The sequence below is a fragment of the Mustela nivalis genome (genome assembly GCF_964662115.1).
Source record: "Mustela nivalis genome assembly, chromosome: 7".
Lineage (NCBI taxonomy): Eukaryota > Metazoa > Chordata > Mammalia > Carnivora > Mustelidae > Mustela > Mustela nivalis.
The window spans coordinates 8383906-8405286 of NC_139026.1; the positions used below are offsets into that span (position 1 = coordinate 8383906).

Here is a 21381-nt window from a genome sequence, read left to right on the forward strand (position 1 = left end):
TCTTACCAGAGAGAGGAGGAAGTTCTGTCTCTCTAAGCCATTCAGCAAAGGGCCCTCATTCCTCCCACCCCAGGAGTCCAGGAAGGCCTTACCCAATGCAGCCTCCTCATAAACACCAAGAAGCCCCACAGATTAATTACATTATGTCTGGTGTGCACCAGACGCTAAGACCTGTGATATACACTACCTACCCTGCCATGACAATGAAGAAATCCAGTCGATTCCATGTGTCCCCAAGGTAGCACTTCTTGCCAAAAATGCCCAGGGCCACCATCTTGAGCACCATCTCCATGGCAAAGAAGACGAAGATGAAGTCATCAAAGACCTGCAGGGATGGGAGGAAGGCAAGAAGAAAGGAACAGTATGAGGCTCTGGAGCAGAACCACAGGGTTGGAACCACAGTGTGGGGTGGGGACAAAGGCATGGACATGAAGGAAATGTCCTTCATGGAAAAGACCTGGAGACATCCCCTCTTGGGCAGGAAGAGAACCTCAGAGATCCTGGTCCAGTGGAGTCATTTCACAAATGAAGAGACAGGGGAAGGAACAGGCCTAAGGTCATACAGCCCATTCTTTTGTTCCTGAAAGTCAGGTCTACTGACAAGGGCCCCTAATGGGGGCAGGGCAAAGGGCTCTCCCTGATAACAGCGGCCAAACACTGGGCTAGATATCCGATCTGCATTCTCTTTCCTAATTCCCACAGCAACCCCATGGATAGCCCCATTTTAGGGGCAGAAACAGACTCAGAGGGGTCAAGCAACTTGCCCCAGAACATAAGAACATATTGCAGAACACAAGTGGCAGAATCAGAACTGACATTCAGGTCTGTCTGATTCCAAAGCCCACGTGGAAGGAGCTTTCTCAAAACAGATCTGATGCCCCTGTGGGCAGGTGTTAGGGCTGCCTTCCTCTGTTTAGAAAGAAGGCCCCAAATGCATCCCTAAGTATAGGCGCAAGGGAGTAGGTATCTCCTGAGCACAGGGCCTGGGTGGAATTCCTCTTTCCAGATCATCGAGGGCTGTGGTCAGTTCAACAAACGGGCCCACTTCCTGTGTGCCGGGAGGGAGGCTGGATGTCACAGACATAGAAAGGAGTCCTTGATGAATTCACCAGCTGGTTGGGAAGCCAGCCTGGTACCCAATGAGGCTAATCGGTTCTAACTCTCCTCAGGGGCCTGGGGCTGGATGAGGAGCTTGTCACCCTCTGAGACCCAGGAACTACCACCCCAGAGATTCTGATTCTGCAGATCTGAGATGGGCCAGGTCTGCATCTTTAACAAGTGCCCCAGGGGGTGATTCTGAGACCCTGGGCTGCTTGAAGGCAGCTCAGAACTGCTGAGTCCCATGGAAACACAAGACACAGAAGGCAACTCCTCCCAGGAGGAATCTGGCTTTTCCAGGGACAGGACATGGGATGAGGATGTTTATACACATCTGTAAAATGGGTATAACCCTAACACCTTGCACTCGGGTAGACAAGCGCTGCATGGGGTCATGGCAGGTGGGCCCGGGAGATGAGAACAGGAGAGATACAGGAGGCTGGCTCCTGACAGGAACTGACAGCAAATTACAGAGTTTAGCCTTCATTCCAAGAGCACCAGGAGCTAAGGGCAGGCTTTGAGCAGAGGAGTGTCAGGGTCACGGGCACTCCAGTGGCATGGGGCAGTATGGTTAGTCTGGGATTGGGGAGACCAGGAGAAGGCTTGGGGAAGCTCGGAGCTAGCTTGGGAAGATGGGGGCCTAGACTAGGGCAGAGGCTCCAAAATATAGAGGGCATGAAGGGGAGAAAGGATCAAGAAGGGGAATGGGTAAGACCATTTGTGAACGATGAAGAGGCCAGCCTGTTGAGGGAGAGCAGGCCACGTGGTGGGCAGGAACGCGGCAGGCAGGGCGGGGCAGGGGCAAGCAGGCAATGTACGGCAGAAGGGGCGGAGTATGGCACACAGGACGGGGCGGGGCGAGGCGGGGCGGGTGGGCGGGGAATGGAAGGTAGGGCGAGAGGTGGTGCACCGAGCTAGTGGGCGGGGTATGACAGGCGGGCGGGGCAAGGCCGGTGGGGGCGGGGCCTCGTGGGCGGGGCGTAGCAAGCCAGGCCGAGTGGGCCGCCTCACCTGCAGGATCTTGCAGCGGTCGGACAGGCAGTCCATGTCGTCGCAGGGCTGGTACATGCCAAGTGTCACGCAGTTCAGCAGGATCACCAGCATGCTGACACATTCAAACCATGTACACACCGAGTCAAGGACAAAACAGGAAGACGGTAACCAAGGGAGGGCTGAATGCTCCCTGGAGTATAATGCCCCGCCCACCACAAATACAGGCACATACCCTGGTGCCTTCCGGATGCCTCCCCTGAGTAGGTCAATGCCCAAGTTTTCAAAACCCTTGGAGACAAGCCCAGCCTAGCCACCTCTCAACAGACATGGCTGCCGGTGTGGGACCCACCAGAGGACCCAAATCCTACTAAGCCCCTGCTCTCGAGGACCCCTCCCCTATTTCCTTGCCCCAGCCTAAGTGTTCCCTTTGGGGCCAGGAAATGAGAAATCCAGAGAGGCGCAGTTGGCAGGCCATCTCTGGGCTATCCCTGCCTGGCCATCTCTGAACACTTCCTTCTGACCATCATTAACTCTGACCACCTCTCTCCTCCCCTGACCTATGCCTCCTCGGAGTCTGCCCCAGGGCTGGGGCTGGCGCCTACAGATGGCCTGTGCAGTGTGGCTGGGATGCGCTGGACACCCCCGTCCTTCCCTCTTCTTCCACGACAGGGGTTAGAACTCATCACTAGATTCTGGAATATCTGAGCCTAGGCCCTCACCGGCTTTTGCACCAAGAGGAATGAAACTCAGTCTCCAGAGGCCCGGCGAGGCAAAAAGTCTCGCGCAGCCACCAGCTTTAGGCAGGGACTCTAAGACACTGTTATGTCTAAAGTTGTCTTGTTGGCATGCTTGTGGTCTTTACCCCACCAGAACCTCCATTCCAAGGGGACAAGGGTTTTGCATTCATCCCTCTAACAGCGACAGGCATCTAGTAGGAGCTCTGTAAACGTCTGTTGCATGAATAAGTAAATCTCTACAGGCCCTGACCATTCTGATATCCTGTGATTCTTGTGTGACTCCAAATGAAAACCCTGGCCCCTTGCTCTAAACTGGGATGTAGCCACGCTAGCCAGACCCCACCCACTGGGGGTGAACACCTCTTCTTGCCTGACGGAGAATGGACTTGGTTTCCCTGGCAACGGCCTCCCTCTCATCCCTGGGCCCTCGCTCACCTTGGGATGTTGCCTTCCTTCCTACCTCTCCTTCAGACCTTCCTGGCCCAGCCAAGCTCCTTCCTACCCCCGCCCCCCACCCCACCACCACTCTCCTGCCATAGCCTGTAATTAAGCACAGTCCCTGCCAGGGCCCCCTTCTAGCCCGAGACTGCTCTGAACAGCAGCCTCGTCATTAATTAACTTTTCTGAAGTTCAAGCGTTCTAATTACCAGTGAACATCCCTCTTCCCCCTTGCTTTTCCCCTTGCCTGCCACACTTTCTCTCCTCCCAGCTGCCTCCTCCACTCCCTTTGCCCTCCCCGCCAGCTTCAAGTTCAAAGGACTCTTAGCAGGTATCTCCCAGGAGCCCAGAACCCCCACTTCTTACTCACCGGGGCCCTGGGTAACGGAGGTCAGCAGGCCCATTGTACAGATGAGGAAAATGAGGCTCAGAGAAACTAAGGGCCTCGCCTAGGTCTCACCGCTGGGAAGTACCAAAGCTGAGATTCACCCCAGGCCTGCTGGACTCCAAGCCAGGGCTCTCCTCTGTGATACATGGTCTGTCTCTGCCTGTGATTTCCCTCTCCCTCCCCTGAGGTCTCAGACCATCCCCAGTGTCTCTCGCCTGGGCACTGTTCTGAAGCTCCCAGCCTCCAGCTCTGATCTCTGCCCCTCCAATCTGCCCCACACGGTCACCAGGCGAGTGCTGTGTGTCCAGTACGATCTGAGCACTTTGCAAGCATCATCTCAGTTAATTCTCAGAGTGCTGTTGGAGTCCCACTGAGAAATGAGGAGCCTGAGACACAAAGGTGATTTGCCCCAGGTCACCCGCTGGAAAAGAACAGAGCTGAGATTCAGAACCAGGACCTGCTTTGCTTGCCCCCGGGCCATTGGGCCACTGCCAGATTAATCTGCCTGAAGCCCAGCTCTGATTATGCCCTTCCACAGTTCCAAAACCTTCCATGGCCCTTGCGCTCTCCTTAGCCTGACACCCAAGGCTGCCCACACCCTGAACTCAGCGAATTCTTCTGGCCTTACCTTCCACCCGTTGGCCTTGGCATGCACTGAACTTCTTGCTGTCCCCAAACATACCCTTTGCATGTTCTACTGTCTACTTGTTCTACTTCTACTGTCGCTACCAGGCAAACTCCTACTCATCCTTCACAGCCCTGTTCATTTGTCCCTTCTTTCTTGAAACTTCCCTTGAAGCACCTTTCCCCATTCACAAAGTGGTGGCTCAGCCTCCTCTCTGGAAGTGCTCCCTATCCGCTTGGTCTAGCTTGTACCACAGTAATGAACTTGGCAGTAACCACGACTACTGTGTGCCAAGTCCCTAGGGACATGGCCCCGGCTCTCATCACTTCTCACTGGGGGCAGATGGGGAAACAGGCCTGGAGAGCTGGAGTGACCTACCCAAGGTCACACAGCCAGTAAGCGGCCCAAAGGACCTGACTCAGTGGTGCCCAGAGCCACTCTGTGGTGCTGCCTCTGTTGCCGCCCACTGCACACAGTCCCTCGAGGAGGCAGACGGAGTGCTTTCACCTCTAGCTTGCTCAGCTCAGACATTCAGAAGTGGACAGTCCCAGCCCTGCCCTGAGGTACTCGGGGAAATCCCAGATGGCAGAATCTGGGCCCTTTCCAAGAGCCCGGGAGGTTCAGAAGTCAGGCCAGAGCTGGCGTTGGTGCCCACGGTTCCTGACATGCTCCCCACTGGCTCAGGGATCAAAGGCACCAGCCCTCCTTGCAGCCGAACCAGACCCCGCAGCGTGGGGAAGGAGGACTCTCAGAGGGAGTCAAGGTCTCCAGGCTGCGGAAGTCCGTGGCCTGGCCCCATGCCTCATATTTCCACCATTAGTCATAAGCGGCGAGGAACATAACACTGGCACAACTCCGAGGTTCCAGGGCCGTTTGAGGGAGGACAGAGGCCCCAAGAGGGCAGTCAGGATTTCTAGGTAACAGGGCAGGCCAAGACTTGAGTGCTGGCTCCACGAGGGCCAAGAGTCTTCCATGACGCCCGCTGCCTCTCACAGCGAGGCTCAAAGCCACCACATAGCGCCTGAGACCATGCAGCGGGGACCCCATCACCTGCCCTGCTTCGTTGGCCAGGCCCTCACCCCTGCCAGAGTTCCTCGTCAGAGAACAGTCCCACCAAAGTCTGCGGGAAGGAACTGCTCCAATCCCCCACTGCGCAGATGGGACACTGAGGGACAGAGAGCCTTCCTCGCAACACAGCGAGCCAGGAGCAAAAGGGACCCTCAGACAACAGAGGGGGTCCCTGAGCCAAGGCTGGATTTCAAAGAGACACCAAAACCCCATGTTTCCCCAAAGGTCCAGGCTCGCAGGTATCACACCGGCTCAGCTTAGCCAGGAGATTCGACCCAAGACGGGCAGCCACGGGCACCTCAGAGGAACAGGGATGGGGGAACAGATCAATGGCCACCCAACAAAGCTTCCTTGGCAGACAAAACCTTCCCAGACCCCCACCCCCCGGCCGGGGGCAAACTCCTATTCATCCTTCACAGCCCTTCAAAAGAAACGAAGGGTTCTTGGGGGCTGCAGAGGCACCACACCCCACCCCCGACCCCGGCAGAAACCTCAGCCCCCCCTACAGCCAGCTCCCACCCTTTCCCCCTGCTCTGCTGGCCGCACCTCCCATGGCCCTCAGAGCCCAACAGTGAATCCATGAGCACATACTGAGCACCTGCTGTGTGCTGGCCCCAGGTCGTCAGCAGCGATGAAACATTTCTCAAGTGCGCTGAAATGTCTGTTTGCCAAAGCACCTTCCAATCAAACAGCTCGCACTATCTCATTTAAACTCTCCAACAAGCACTTGCCCTAAAACAGAGAGCCTGTGCAGCCATGGGCTCGGGCCCAGGGCTCGTCATGCGGTGGGTGGCACAGAAAGCCCTCTTTGTCAGCCTCTCCCATAACAGGGGCCAGGGTTTCCCATCCTTTGGCTTGGTAGGGGAAAGCCAAGTCACCGGCAGAGGACTGAAATCCCCTGCTCTCCCGGCCTGCTGACTACCTAGCATGACCTTGAGTGAAGAAGATGAGAGGCTATCACAGCCTCTCGGACCCGTGTCTGCTGCCCAAGGGCCGAATCTTCACTAACAGCCTTCTAAAAAGAATCAATCAGTTCCGGCCAGGCAACACTGAGCAACTTCAACCCCGAAACTTCAGCAAAGTCCCCTAGAACTGGCAAGTGCTGCCATTATCTCCATCTTACAGAGGAGGAAGTTGAGAAGGAGCTGTGGCTCCAAGGGCTCCTGCCACAGCCGTTGAAGGTCACACAGCTGCCATGTGACAGTGGCGGGATTTGAATCTGCTTCCCCCCAGCCCCCCCCTGCCCCGCAGACTCCTAATCCTGCGTTCCCAGCCCTGTGCCCTGCCCACCCCCCCACCCCAGACATGGAGCCTGGAACACGAGAGGCCCTCGACCGGCATGTGCTCAGTGGAATATTTGCTTTTTAATTCTCACCCACATCATCTCCTCCCGATTGGACCAGGGTCACAGGGGAGCTGGGAGTCAGGAAGGACAACACGTATGCCTAGGAGGCAGGGCTACTGGGAGGGCAAGCCTGTAGGGAGAGGGTGCTGGGTGCTGGTCTCAAGGTCCCCAGTCAGTGAGAAGTCCGGCTGAACCACTGTCATCACTCCACTCCATGTCCCAGCCGCTGTCTCGAAAACTGGAGGGACAGGGTCACCTGGGAAGCCCACCAGGCCAAAGGCCTCCTCAAACCTGCCACTTCCTGGGGAGAAGAGTGACCGGCTGGAAGGACAGTACCTGACGCCCCAGCAGGCCCCTCGGGGCAGTGTCCTCTCCAGGAGCCAGAGCCGGAGGCCAGCACGGTTACCATGGTGACCACCACCCTCCATCCAGTAGGCCCAGATGACAGTCACAGTTTCTGTAATTCGGAGGGCTCTGGGAGGGGGGGTGGGGGCATGAGCGCTGGGTTTGGCTGAGGCAGCCAAATTTGTTTTTATTTTTGTCAAATCTGAAATCTAATCCATTTCCCAGGGTGCACCTCAGTTGTCTAAATAAATCAAGTGGAAGGAAAGGCTGGAAACGGCATCATCCTGGACCAGAGAGGCAGGGAAGGTGAGCCAGCCCTGACATGGGGGTCCTTCCCTTACTGGTCCTCAGTGTGTCCCAGGATAGGAGCTCAGGCCTCCCGTCCTCAAAGGCTGGGGCCTGAGGTTCCAGATCCCAGTTCTTAGGACGGCTTCTCCAAGGCCAAGTCCACAGGCCTCCACAGAGCACCTGCTGTATCCTGGCCCGTGCATCAGGGCTCTGAGATGAACCAGGCTGACACCCGCCCTCGAGGTCCCCAGAGCACGTCCTTGTCCTAGGGCCCGGCCGTGGTGTGTGGCTACCATTCTGAATGACAACTATGCTCTAGATTCGTGAACTGATTCATTTAACCTGTCTTAGGAGCAAAAACCACTCTGGAAATCTGTTCAGCATCTACTGAAGTGAAGCAGAGGCCCCTGTTAGGAACCAGCAGGGCCACTCCTAGGTGTGCACCCGGGAGAAATTCTGACAGAAGTCCACACAAAGGCCTGTGGCAAAATGCTCACAGCATCCGTAATGGCCCAAGTATGCGTCATCGGGAGAATGAGTCGGGCAGCAAATTTCAACCAGGAATGATTCTGACCCCTGGGGGACAGGTGGCCATGTCTAGAGACATTTTTGATCGCCCCAGTAGGGGGAAGCAGGGCACTGGCATCTAATGGGTGAAGACCAGAGACGCTGATGGACATCCTACAATGCACAGGAAAAATTCTCCAGCCCCACGGGTCAGCAATGCCGAAGCTGAGAAAGCCAGTGGCACGGCCATTCATGGAACGTCCCCCAGCCACGACAAAGAGCAAACCACCGACAGGCACAAAGGCAGAGACGGAGCTCACAGGCCTAACGCTGGGGAGCAGAAGCTGGGTAAGGACAAAGAGCGTGTGGAAAATCAAGCAAAGCAAACCCGGCAGTGATGGAGCTCAGAACAGTGGTGACATGGGGGGGGGGGGGGGGGGCCCTTCCGGGGTGGGGCGTGAGGGAGCTTCCGGGGCGCTCTCCATCTTTTGGAGAAGTTCTTGCTGGCCTGAGTGTGGTCACTGGAGTATATTGCTACGGGAAAATGCCCTGAGCTGGACACAAAGATTATAAAGGGCAACAAAGGGGCGCCTGGGTGGCTCAGCAGCTAAGCTCCCAACCCTTGATCTCAGTTCAGGTCTTGATCTCAGGGGCATGAGTTTGAGCCCCGAGTGGGGCTCCAGGCTGTGTGTGAAGCCAACTTAAAAAGGGGAGGGGGGCGGCACCTTCGAGGCTCAGTGGGTTAACCCTCTGCCTTCGGCTCTGGACATGATCCCAGGGTCCTGGGATCAAGCCCGGCGTCGGGCTCTCTGCTCAGCAGGGAGCCTGCTTCCTCCTCTCTCTCTCTGCCTGCCTCTCTGTCAAATAAATAAATAAAATAAATAAATAAAATCCTGTCAAATAAATAAATAAAATCTTTTTTTTAAAAAAGGAAGGGGAATAGGGACAACAAAACATGATGAAGGGCAATTGCTATAAGGAAAAATAAAAGGCAACAAGCACCTGCTGGGGTGGTCACTGTCACAGACCGCACCCCCGTCGCCATGTCAGCCTTCATCACAACCCTGCACGGGAGAGAACGACTGATTTGCTGAGGCCAAGCTAGTGAGGGATTTGAACCTCCCACCATCATATCTCCTGCCTCCTGTTTGTTTAAGGATTTGTTCCTCCTGGGGCGCCTGGGTAGTTCGGTCAGGTAAGTGTCCAACTTTGATTTCGGCTCAGGTCATGATCTCAAAGCTTCAAGATTGAGCCCCACCTTGGGCTCCTCATTGGGCATGGAGCCTGCTTTGGACTCTCTCTCTCCCTCTCCAAAAAAAAAAAAAAAAAAAAGGATTCATTCCTCCCATGCCCATAGCAACCTCGGGAGCTAGGCATGGCAGACATTGTTACACCCACTTCACAGACACAAAAATGAAGGTCCAGATGTTTGCCAAAGGTCACACAGGGATTGAGTTGGGACAAAAAGCTCCTCCATAGAGTGGACAGACTTGCTGGGCAGATGGTCCTAGACCTCTCTACTTACACGCCTCCAGCAGTGGGGAGCTCCCCACATGACACCTGCCTGGGCTGGACTGGTTCTGCTTCTATGCTAGAGTCTTGGTGGGCTGAGAACACTTAGAGGGTCCAGATGAGGGAGTGAGCACTCCCTTCCTTCCCTGCCCCCAATCCCACTTCTTAGAGGCCCCTTAATTTGAGAATGCATTGAATTTGGCCAAAGTCTCTGATTCCCAGATGCCCAGCAGGCCTCGGTGCCCAGTGCAGACAGCCGGAGTGGGGGAGGCGAGGGAACAGGGGCTGCCAGCTTGGAAGAAAACCCAGGGCGGACGGTCCATGGGATGGGAACTCCAGCCAAGGAGGCTTCAGCCCCCGCTGATGAAAAGGGGAGGGCGGGGCAGCCCGCTGGGGCCCAGGATCCCACAGGCTGGGGGCTGATCCAGCCTCAAGAGCCCACCTGCAAAGAAGGTGTGCCACCAGAAACCCTCCTGGAGTCCTGGGTAGGAGGTACAGATGCTCCCCCGAGCCCTCACAATGTCTCGGATGTCACCCTCCCCATTATATTAACTATCAAACTGAATGTGGTCTGTCCTGGTTTCTCACCACCAACCCAGGCTCTGCTGACTCAGGGCAGAGGGTATCCATCCCTCTCTACGCCCAGAGCTCTACCTGGAACAGCTGCCCATGAGCCAGCAGCCTCAGAAAGGAGTGAGGTCCCCATCACCTGGAGGTATCAAGGACCCAAAGGAGGGATTTCTGTGCTGGAGGGATTTGCACCCTCTTTTCCCACCCTCTACCCCCCTCTTCTCCCTTTTAACATCCATCACTCCCTGTCCCTTTACTCTGCACCCCTTCACCGAGACCCCCCCCAGGTCTGGCCCACCATGGCTCTGGGAACCCCACATGAAGAAGACACAGTCCCTGCCCTCCAGAAACACAAGCAGACACTTGGTGGAAACACAGACATTCTTGCTCGGTCTCCTGGGGGCCTGTCCTCCACCATACGTCTCCCCTGCCTGCCAGTGACCACACAGGGGGGGCCCCACATATACACTCCCACGGAGCGCCACAGCCCTCCGGGCACCCTCCTCTTCGTCCATCTGGCCAGCAGCCCTGGGCACGGCCAGCCCACTCTCCTGCAAAAGCAGTTCTGAGGCTTTTCCGGACCCCCAGGGAAGTTCACGAGCCCCTTCTCGCAATCACATTTTCAATGCATACATTTTTTTAATGCCTAGAATTAGAAAGGAAGGAAGCCAGTTATGCTAAAATAGTTGTCAAAACATTTAAAAAAAAAAAAAAAAAACTGGGGATGGAGCACCACACGAGATCCATTATCGACACGAAGAGCCAGAGCCAGCAGCTGGTCAGATATGTGCGAGCTTAGAGCCCCGAGGAAGTCCACAACCACCCCAGCGGGACAGGCGATCACCACTAGTGAGTCACAGGAGCTGCCCATACTCACCCCGCAGTCTCTCACCTCCGTCACAACAGAAAGGCTCAATTTCACTGAGACACCCATGGAAACAAACATGCAACCTGTCCCCATCCAAGTTCAAGAACCCCAGGTGAAGATCCTTATTCTAGAAACTCTCTTCCTCTTGGGCCCCAAGGACACCACAAGGACCTAGGCAGGTCCTCCTCCTACTTCTTGGCTGTGTCCCTCAAATGCTCCCCACCCTCTGGTCTCCCCTCTCCTCTCCTTAACCACACACCTACTCCCACGGCCCCAACTCTGCCAGTATGAGGGTCGGCAAGCCGACCAGGTCCAAAAATCTGTCCCAGCCCTGGGCCCATTCACTGTCAAGCAACAGAGACACCTTCTAGGATGTCTCTGGGACCCTCAAATTCATCATAACAGAGTAGGTCCTATTCTCCCCAGATCACCAAGTTTTCTGCTTTCTCAACCCCAGTGAATGATCTTCCCCAACCACCACCAATGCTGGATGTTGTCCAGAGGAGAACCCTCCAGAGGCTCCCTCCCCCTCAGAGGGGGTTGAACCCCTTGTGCCTCTCAGAAACCTGTCCATTTCACCACCTAAATCTCTCCCCTCCAGATGCAATTCTGTACCTCCACGGCCCCAGGCAGGCTGTTCTCCCTCACCCCCGATCTGAATCATACCCAGAGGGTTCCTCCAGAACCAGAAGCCTTCCATGGCTCCCACTGCCTTCTGGAATTTCCAAACTCCTTGGCTTGACACTGAAGACCCCTTGTGTAAGTTCTCTCGGTCAGCCTCATCTCTGTCCACATACCCTCCACCTCTCACCTCGCTTGCTAGGGTGCCTGTCACTGAAAGCTTCGCTGCGCACCTACTATGTGCAGGGCTGAGGGCCATGGCCTAAAGAAGAGACAGGCATGAATGGAACATGGAACCCACAGCCTAGAAGGTGAGGAGAACAAGTCAGGTACAAAAAGCCTTGTCGACAATGTATAAGAGGAGGGCTTGAGTGGACATTGAACAGGTGGGTGGCAGGGTGGATGGGAGACTGGGGCAGGTGTGCTGATCAACCAGTATCTGCCACACAGGTGAATGGATGGGTGAGTGGATGGGTTGATAGATGGATAGACAGGAGCGTGGGAGTGGGGCCTTGGGTCTCTGGATGAATGAATGGGTTCATGGTCTGGGAGGGGGGAATGAATGCATGAAGGTAAAGGTTAGGTAGATGGATGATGGGCTGATGGGCAGATGAATGGATGAAGAGATGGAAAGATGGATGGATGATGGATGGATAGACGGACGGAGAGACGGACAGGTGAATGGGGAGATGGATGCCTAGGTGTATGGGAAGGCGTTGAAAACGTGATGCTCTTATAAATGGCAGCTCAAGGGTTCAAACCCAAGTTTATTTGGCCACAGGAAACCTTCAGGTTGGGATTCAGCACTGTGTCTTCTTCCTGCCCCAGAGATCCCCCTGCCTCGGTCCCTACCCTCCTCGCCCCAATGGGCTCCGTGCTGTGCTCACACTTTGAGAACTTCTAGAGATCCCTGGAACCACCTAGGCCAGGGGTTTGAGCCTCAGCACTATTGACATTTAGGACGTGATAATTCTTTGTCACAGGACGTTGTCTCCTCACGGGACACTGTCTCTTCACGAGATGCTGTCTCCTGCATTGTAGGATATTTGGGCTTTATCCACTAGAAACCAATAGAACACCCTCCCCAAGTCGTGACAACCAAGAATGCCTCCAGACATGGCCAAATCTAGGGGCAAAATCATCCCAAGTGAAAATCACTGATACAGCCTAACTTCCCCCACCCCACAATTTTATAGATGAGACAGCTGACACCCAGAGAGGAGGAGTGACCTGCCTGAGCTCAGGACCTTGCACTTAGCGGAGCCCAGACCAGGTCCTGGGGGACAGTCAATCCCCAGTCACCTCCTCATTCAACGGAGGGGTGCGGTGGAGAGCCTCTCTTGCCACTCTCTGGGGGGGAATCCAGGGGCAGACCTTGGGCACCCGCTCTCCTCACCTCCACCCTGGCCCTCTCCATGCCAGCACCCCACACTCTCCCATTCCTACAGCCCCTCACAGTTAGCCAAGCCTTCCCCTGCTGCTTTCTCAGACAGACAGAAACTGTCGTCCAGAGAGGCTGAGCTATGTGCTCAGCACCACACAGTAGGAGGCACCCACATCAGGATTTGAACTTGGGGAGAGAAGACGGAGACCAGAGCACAGGTCCACAGGACAGACGGGGCCAGAAGTGCGGAAGGCAGCCCCACAGGAGAGCTGGAGAGAGATTAGCAGGGAGACATTCTGGCTGATTAATAAGACGGATCGATTTCTCTCGGAGAGAAACAAACGGGGCTGTTTGTCTCCCAACAGGACGGCGAGGAGGTCAGAGGGAGGTGGCAGGTCAAAGCTGACTTCTGACACAGACGCAGAAGGTGGGCAGGATGGACGAATAAAAATCCAATCATGTTTTAAACGCCCCAGGAGGGGGCTGACACTTCATTAGCCAGACGGCCCTCTTCCTAATTCTCCGGCTCACTATCAATTACAACTAGCCTTGCGGTCAGCTCTCCCAGGGCTGCGCACGCCCTGGGCTCCCGCCCAAGCCCCCCTCAGCCACCGCGGCCCTGGACGAGCGCTCCAACTCTCTGGGCCTCCCTAGAGCTGTGGGAAGATGGAATGCTCCCCGCACACAGGTGGTGCTTAGCGAACACCAGTGCCCTCCCGGTGCAGTCTCTGGCTTTGTCCTCCAAATCCAGACCCCAACTGTCCTTCCCTGCTCAAGTCTTACCCCGCTCCTCTCCCAGCCCCCATGCCAGGCCATTACCAGCATCCAGGGTGACCCCAGGGCCCTTGAAAAGGCACTTACCTCAGTGGGGATGCCATTCCCCTTCCCCCACCTCTCACCCATCAGACGCTCTGCTGCCCTGGCTTGGAGGCCTCCTTCTTCATCGGAAGGCTCCTGTGGCATCCCCAGTCTGGACGGACTGACCACTCCATCCTCCCGGTGGCCACAGCACCCCCCATCAGGGTCATTCCACCCAGCCTGTACCCAACTTTGCTTCACAGGTGTGTGATGTGGGTCTGGCCCTGCCTCGCCCACCAGGCTAGGGCCTCCTCAGGGTCACAACCAAGGATCCAGGTCTGGTATTGCAAGGCTCCACCCACCACGGCTAAACGGCCGAGGACACACTATTCCAGTGTGGAATAGTGGCCAAGACGATTCCGAAGCTGCCCTTCAGTCAACACTTGTTCAATCCATCAATCAGTCAATAATCGCCAATCAGTATTTACTTCAGAAGTCTCCAGCTTGGTCTCCAGGCCTCTCTCTCCCTCAAGCATCCTCCACTCTGCTCCAGGAGTGCTCATTCTAACAAAGGAATTTACTCACATCCCAGCTCTGCTGGACACCGTTCAATGGCTCCCCACTGCCCCCAAGGTCAAGAACAAGCCCTCAACTGCCATTCGACACCTGCTATCCGGAACGTGCCTCACCCTGTTCCAGCCACACTAAACTCACTGTTCTCTATACGATTCTCCCCGCCTGGAACACTATCCTGCCACTGTGCTTCTGCAAAACTCCTACTCACGCAGCAAGACCCAAGCCAAATGCCTCCTCCTCCAGGCAGGCTTCGACAATGCTCCCAGGCTGGATCAGAGGCAGCTTCTTCACCTACAGCTCTCTTCAAACAGAAATCTCCATGTGATGAAACCAAAGGTTGCCCTGAGGATCAGGCCCTCTCTGGCCTAACCGGACTCCTCCAACTGGCTGTCAAGCCCACCCTGTTGACCTGTCGAGAGTGCAAAAGTCACTCCGGCCCCAAGAAGCCTCCCTAGGGCATGGCTCAATGGTGACTTTGACTTCTGAGAAACACAAATCTCCTCTCCACCAGATGGAGGGAAACAGACAATTTCTCCGACATGTGCTGTTTCTTCCAGCGACACTGGCCACCCATCTGGGCATTCCCATTAGCCCCAGGCCGAAGGAGGAGGGATACTCTCCCCTAAAGAGCCCCTTCCCCAGCCACAGGCAAGACATCAGCACAGCCCTCAGAGTCTAGAATGCTAGGCTCCAGTCTGCCCTGGCTTTCTGGTGACTCCACGTGGGCCCCTGGGTAACGCATGCCCCCTTCCTGGCCCTCAGTCTCCCCAGCTGTAGAATGGGGGTTACCATAGTCCCGGCCCTGCCAGCTCACAGGAGGTGCTGAGAGAACCTGAGAGGCCAAGGCAGGCGGGGAAATACCGAAGGAACTGGAAAGCCAGGCAGGAACCCATCCGCGCCAGGCCCAGATTGGGCCACACAGTCCAGTGAGAGCCGCAGCTCCGCGCCCTCTGGGGCCTCAGCCGGAGAGAGGAGACAAAGGCAAGCGCAGACGAGTCCCCTGAAGCAGGAAGTTGTAAGGTAAAGAGCCACAGGGTCAAGAGAGGAAGAAGCTGGGGATCCAGGATCACTCCCTGAAGGTGGGGGTCAGGCAGCTGGGCCTGGGGGACCGCGGGGATTGGTAGCCATGGAGGCAGGGAGAGGCTTCCGGGGGGGCAGGGGCAGACCCAGCAGAAGCCAAGGCAGGGGAGGAGGGCACGTCCGGAAACATCAGCAGTCGTTTGGGCTTCAGAACAGAAAGCATGAAGGGAAAATGCTGGAAGGTGGCTGGAGGACAGCTAGGGCAGGGGATGGGGGGACGGGGGGGGGGGCGGTCGCGGGAACCATAGAACGACCCAAATCCAGGCCAAGTGAGACTATGCTGGGGGTGACAGGGAGCCATGGGAAGTTTCTGAGTGAGGGAAGAATGAGTAAACAAACGGAAGGAGGCAGGCCGGGGGGAGACAACAGCCCCTCCTGGGCACGCAGCGCTCTGTGGGTAACAAACTCCTTCCACGAAGGGGGCCCCAGGAGCCCCTGCTGGGGAGGGTGGAGGCGGGGGAGACGGGGCCCAGGGCAGAGGAGGCCGCCCATGTTGCACAGCTCCAGGCTCCCGGGTGCTCTCTTCACTGTGCTGGGGAGGGAGGGCACCCCACCTCGTCAGTGGGCATTTGAGGTGAGATCCAGGAGCCGTGTGTTTAGACAGAAGGAGATGGAAAGACTCAGATGTTCCAAACAGCCCAGCCACAGGGATGGGCTCAGCCCAGGAAGGGTGGAGGTTAGATTAAGACAGGGCTTCCTGATAAAGACCCTCGGATAGATCCTAGAGACCTTGATCTAGGGGGCCAGACGCCCTGTCTGGAGCGCTAAGACTGAGAGCAAGCAGGTCTAGAGATGGGGGGTGGCCCACGTGACTACATCAGGCATAACAGGGTGATGGGAGGGGGTCTTCCTCCTGCAGTCGACACCCCCTTTTCTCCTTCAATCCATTTGGGGCTCCCCAGGATTTCTTCTCCTCCCACTGCCCACCCTTCAGGCACTCCCTCCCACAGGCTTCTCAAACCATCATCAAAGACTGGGGGCCCAGCTGCCGCCACCTTCAGGACCCTTGGCGGCTCCCCACAGTTCCCCTATCGGCCCCAGTGTGCCCACAGCTGCCGTTCGCCACTTAACCCTCCTAGGAGCCCAGCCAGCGCTGGCCCGGGAATTGTCACTTGACACTTGACATTCTCCCCCAGCCGCTGCTGTGGCCCCACCTCTCAGATGAGCAAACAGAGGTTCAGCAATGGCAAAGGCCTCTTGGCGGAGAAGCCAGGAGCAGGTCTGCGTTCACACTCACACAAGCCACAGTCCCTGCGGTCACCAAAGCGCTCTCCCAACACCACCCCCAAGGCACCAACACCAGCACCTGAACCCCCTTCTCCAGGCCCCGCCAGTTGCCCCGGGGCCATCATCAGTTCTCATCACCACCCGACAGGAGCCTTCTCTGGAGGGGCTTCCAACCGATGTCCCCCCCCGGGGAGTCAGAGTCACCTTCCCTTGCACAAAATGGTCATAGCTGTCGAATGATTGGGCCAAATGACCTCGTGAATGGCTACAGATAAACGAGGGCCCATTCACCTCCAACAAACATGCTGAACCCCCAGACTGAATAGCACAAGGCTTGAGCTATAATGAGACCGTGGGCCTGGTGACCGACAAGGTCAGAGGGTCTGCACGGCGGGAGTGTTGGCCAGCTGGACCTCGAAGCAAGAGGAAGCAGAGGGCCGGAGCCACGTACGGGACCAGAAGCAGACAGAAGGGGCCCAGAGGGACAGATGAGAGCAAGGACCACAGCCACAAGCAGAGAGCGAGGGAGCCCACCCACAAGGAAGACAGCACCCGGGGGGGTTCCCGAAGACACCAATGACATGCTTCTGAGAAGGCCGGAAGTGGGTCCCCCACGAGCCCCTTCCCAACCTCACCGGCCAACTCTCCCATCCTGCAGACGGGGAGACCAAGGGTCAGGGGGCGGGGTGGTGGTGACCTATCCAAGGTCGCTGGCAGCTGGAGTCTCCTTCCTCCCAGCCATGCCCAGCAGAGAGGCGCCTTCACAGCCCACTGGCTTCCCTCCACGCGTGGCTGCTTCTCCCCGCCGCAGAAGTGCTGGCTCCCCACTGGCTGGCGCGGGGGAGGCAGCAGCCCTGGAGCAGCAAGCCCAAAGGGAAGGGGCTGCACGCCCCTCAGGGGATGGCCCCAGGCGGGCCGCAGAGGTGGCTGTCCTACGTAGATGCTGAACCCAGGGCGACCCTCCCCACTGCCTCCTGGAACCATGGAGCAAATCTCCCCGCCCCGGATGGAGCATGGAGCGTGGCACTTCTCCAGACTCAGCAGGTGTCCGCAGTGTCCTGGATACAAGCTGAAGCTGGGGATTCGGAGGCATTGAGGCTTTCATCCCAGCTCTACTACACCCTGGCTGTGCGACGCGGCAGGGAAAAGTCAGTCAACCTCTCAGAGCCTCAGTTTTCCTGTGGGTGCAATGGGGCTGGGACAGCCCCGGGGGTTAGGGGGGGGGTGGCTACAGGTGTGAAGGCAGTGGAGCGCTGAGCGCCAGGAGTGCCAGCCCTTATCATCACCCCGAGCCCCTCCCCTGGGCCAACACACTGCGGGCTGCAAGTCGTTATCTCCAATCACCTGTAATCGTCCATTACAGAGCCGGGGAAACCAGGGCACAGACAGCCCAGCATGGGCCCTTCTCCCCCAGGCAGCCGGACTGCCTCCCCAGAAAGGCTCCCGCATCGAAGCCAGGGGAGAAAATAGGTAGGTATCCGGCCGGTGGGTCGTGCTGCGGCCGCCTGGCAACAACGTGCGCGTGGATGGAGGCGTGACGACCGGTGGCGTAACTGGCGCAGGTTTCCCTAAGTAACGGAGATCGAATCTGATTTTCCCTGGAAACAATGTCCTCCGGGGGCGTTATGTGCTCTCTACAGGCCTGATGCCTACCGTCTCACTGCATCTCCCAGAGCAGAGCGTTGGCTCGGTTATCCGTGAGGCCCCGTTCACCCGGGAGCGCAGGTGTAAGTGAGAACCCCAGGGGTCTTTATCTACAGAACCCCATGTCCACACTCGCCCTGTGTGCTGCTTGGTCTTCAGTGCCCTCCTGAGAGGGGGGTACTACCACCCCCATCTGGCAGCAGAGAGAACGGGGCTCGAGAGATAAAATACTGGCCCGTGGGGGCGCCTGGGGGGCTCAGATGGGAAGCGTCCACCTTCAGCTCAGGTCATGATCTCGGGATCCTGGGATGGAGCCCCGCATCGGGCTCCCTGCTCAGCGGGGAGTCTGCCTCTCCCTCTGCCCCTCCCCGCTTCTCTTACGCTTCTTCTCCCCTCTGTTTTCTTCTCAAACAGATAAATAAAATCTTAAAAAAAAAAAAAAAAGAACAACAACAACTTGGCCCATGATCACACAGCAAATAAAAGGCAGAATGAGCCCCTGGGTCTGCCTGACTCAGGGCGCCAGCATTTTCCACTTGCCACCTACCCATGAGTCAAACCACGACCGGTCCCCTGACATTTCAGACCCGGAGACTTGCCAGCTGAAGCCCTGGCTGGCGGTGCGTTGCTCAAGGCCCAGGCCTGGCCGGAGGTGGTGCGGACTCCCTCCCAGCACGCCAGCCCCGCTCGGTCCCGGCAGCCTCTTCTGGCTCTCTGGTGAGTTGGGGAGTTGGGTGGCGACGCAGGGTTGAGCTCCGGGCTGGGTGAGGAGGCGAATCAGGGAGCACCAGGTTTCAAAGGACAAGAGGCTCCCAGCCAGGTCTCCTCACGCCCCAGGGACTCAAGCACTCAGGACAGTCCTTCTGAGCAGACCCTGTCATCCTGCCCTGCCCTGGCCCTGGGCCTGCTGGGCCTGAGAGCTGCTCCCACAAGTCTGACTCAGATGCCAACACGTCCATCATAACTTTGGGTTCTTGGTGGAAAGTGGAATGGTGTAGAGTCTAGAGATGAGAAAGGTCATTAGTGGTTGCCACAGAGATCAGGGGCCATTACCTCCTAAGATTTAGGGACCGAGAACACCAAATATGTAATATGCAACACAGTCTGGACCAACCACAAATACCGTCACGCCCAAAATGCCAGCCGTGTCCCCACGGAGGAGCACTCGCTTGAGCACTGCCCCTTCCAGGACCTCCCTCCCAAGAAGGAGGTGGGGGAAGGGAGGTTTCTGGCCAGGGAAGAATCCTAGAGCCCCCGGCACCTGATCAAAGACACCCCCCGCGCCCCCTCCCCACAGCAAGACTCTAAAGCTGGGCCTGAGCATACCCACGGTCAAGTCTCTGATCCAGGGGCCCCTGCTGACACCAGCCAAGGTCACCTGGGCCTGCATTTGCAGAAACCTGCCTTGGCCTCTCTCCCATGAGCCCAACTCAAGGCTATGGAATCTGAACGATGAACCATTCTATTCACAGAGCCTAGAATCTCGGGTCCCTGGACTTCCAAACACATACCATTGCAGCCCCCAGATCCTGGATTCACGCCCTCTTTGGCTTTTTTTTTTTTTAAGATATTATTTATTGGGACGCCTGGGTGGCTCAGTTGGTTGGACGACTGCCTTCGGCTCAGGTCATGATCCTGGATTCCTGGGATCGAGTCCTGCATCGGGCTCCCAGCTCCATGGGGAGTCTGCTTCTCTCTCTGACCTTCTCCTCGCTCATGCTCTCTCTCACTGTCTCTCTCTCAAATAAATAAATAAAATATTTAAAAAAATAAGATATTATTTATTTATTTGACAGACAGAGATCACAAGTAGGCAGAGAGGCAGGCAGAGGCAGAGAGAGAGGGGGAAGCAGGGTCCCCGCTGAGCAGAGAGCCCAATGCGGGGTTCCAACCCAGGACCCCGAGACAATGACCTGAGCCGAAGGCAGAGGTTTTAACCCACTGAGCCACTCAGGTGCCCCTTCACGCCCTCTTTGAAACACCGAGCTTTACAGACTGTGAATCACAGAGGCTTAGAATGTGATTGTCAGTTAGCCTTATATCCAAACTCTGAACCCTGAGACTTAATCCCAAAAGCTTCCTGGCTGAGAGACCCAGACCTGACTTGCAAAGCCGCTCCACTCCGGAGTCACTGGATGTCTGGTCCAGAAGGGAGCTTGGAAGCGAGGCAGCCAGTTCAGACAGAGACCTGCGCCCCAGCCTCAGCAGCCTTTGTCACAGGGTCTGGGGAGCCCGACATGCTCTGAGCAGCTCCCAGTGTTGGGGAGTCCCACCCGAAGGCGGGGGCTGAATGTGGCAGCCCTCCTCCCCTGGGCGGCTTCCACACGCTTGGACGCAGGACTCTCCCTGAGACAGAGGAGGACCAAGCCCAGCTCTGTCCAGGAGCAGACCTTTCCCTCCCCTCCAGGGGCCAGGCCCATGGTTGCTCTCAAGCCCAGACTCCCACATGCCGTGGGGCAGGGGGGCAGTCCGAAGGGATGGTGAGAACTAAGGCCAGAGGATCCCAGGGACTCAGTTTCCCCAACACACCAGAAATGTGGCAAACTGGAAGGGTGTCTATGGGCTGCTCAGTGACCAGGGCCCAGAGTGCCTGAGATCAGGGGTGAGGGCACCCCTGGCTCCCAGGGCTGGAGGAGGCCGTCTTATCCAGGCCCTTGTTTTTAGATAGAGGCTATGAGGCTCAGAGAGAAGGAACTGCCCAAAGTCACACATCTAGTTTATTGCAGGTGGGACTCTACCGTAGATAGATGGCTCTCTATCCAAGGGCTTCCAAGACATCAGGACCAGCTTAGGGATGCTTCTCCCCAGCCAGACATGCCAGAGCTTATCAGAGGGTAAGCTGAGTCACACTCCCAGACCAAGGCCATCTGAGCCATGCTTCTGCCTCCAACCTAGCCCAGATCTTGTCAGTCCGGACATATGAGGCTCAGAGAGGTAAAGTAACTTTGCCAAGGTCCCACAGCACCCAGATGGCAGAGCCGGAATCCACCCTAGTCCCGCGCAGGCAAGGTACCCATGACGTGGTTCCATTGTGTTCCTGGTCTTCCGGCGAGGCTTTCCCTCCCTCAGACCTCCTGTGGTCCCCCTTTTCCTGGCCTGCCCACCTCCCAGCTCACATGCTACCGGCTCCTAAGGTTTCCCCAATATACTGTATTAAAACCGTTCCCATGGATGATGTCTGCGCCCCCCACTCCTGGCAGCTTCTCAGGGCGGGGCAGCTAGCTACACTTCTCTGTCCTCCATGATTCCGGGGCTGATGCCGGGGAGAC

At 56.9% G+C, this 21381-nt stretch overlaps 1 protein-coding gene across 2 annotated transcripts in view; it reads right to left on the reverse strand.

Moving 5' to 3' along the window:
• The window catches only part of CACNA1I (calcium voltage-gated channel subunit alpha1 I), a 114378-nt gene that overhangs the window by 81522 nt on the left and 11475 nt on the right, over positions 1 to 21381 (reverse strand). Inside the window, exons 3-4 of one of the 2 annotated variants that reach the window (XM_082739911.1) lie at positions 2110 to 2203; positions 192 to 325 (exon numbers count right to left, since the gene is read on the reverse strand). In XM_082739911.1, the coding sequence (XP_082596037.1) occupies positions 192 to 325; positions 2110 to 2203 (228 nt within the window). Of the gene's footprint in view, positions 1 to 191; positions 326 to 2109; positions 2220 to 21381 lie in introns of both variants that reach the window. The other variant, XM_082739912.1, reaches the window with a different exon arrangement.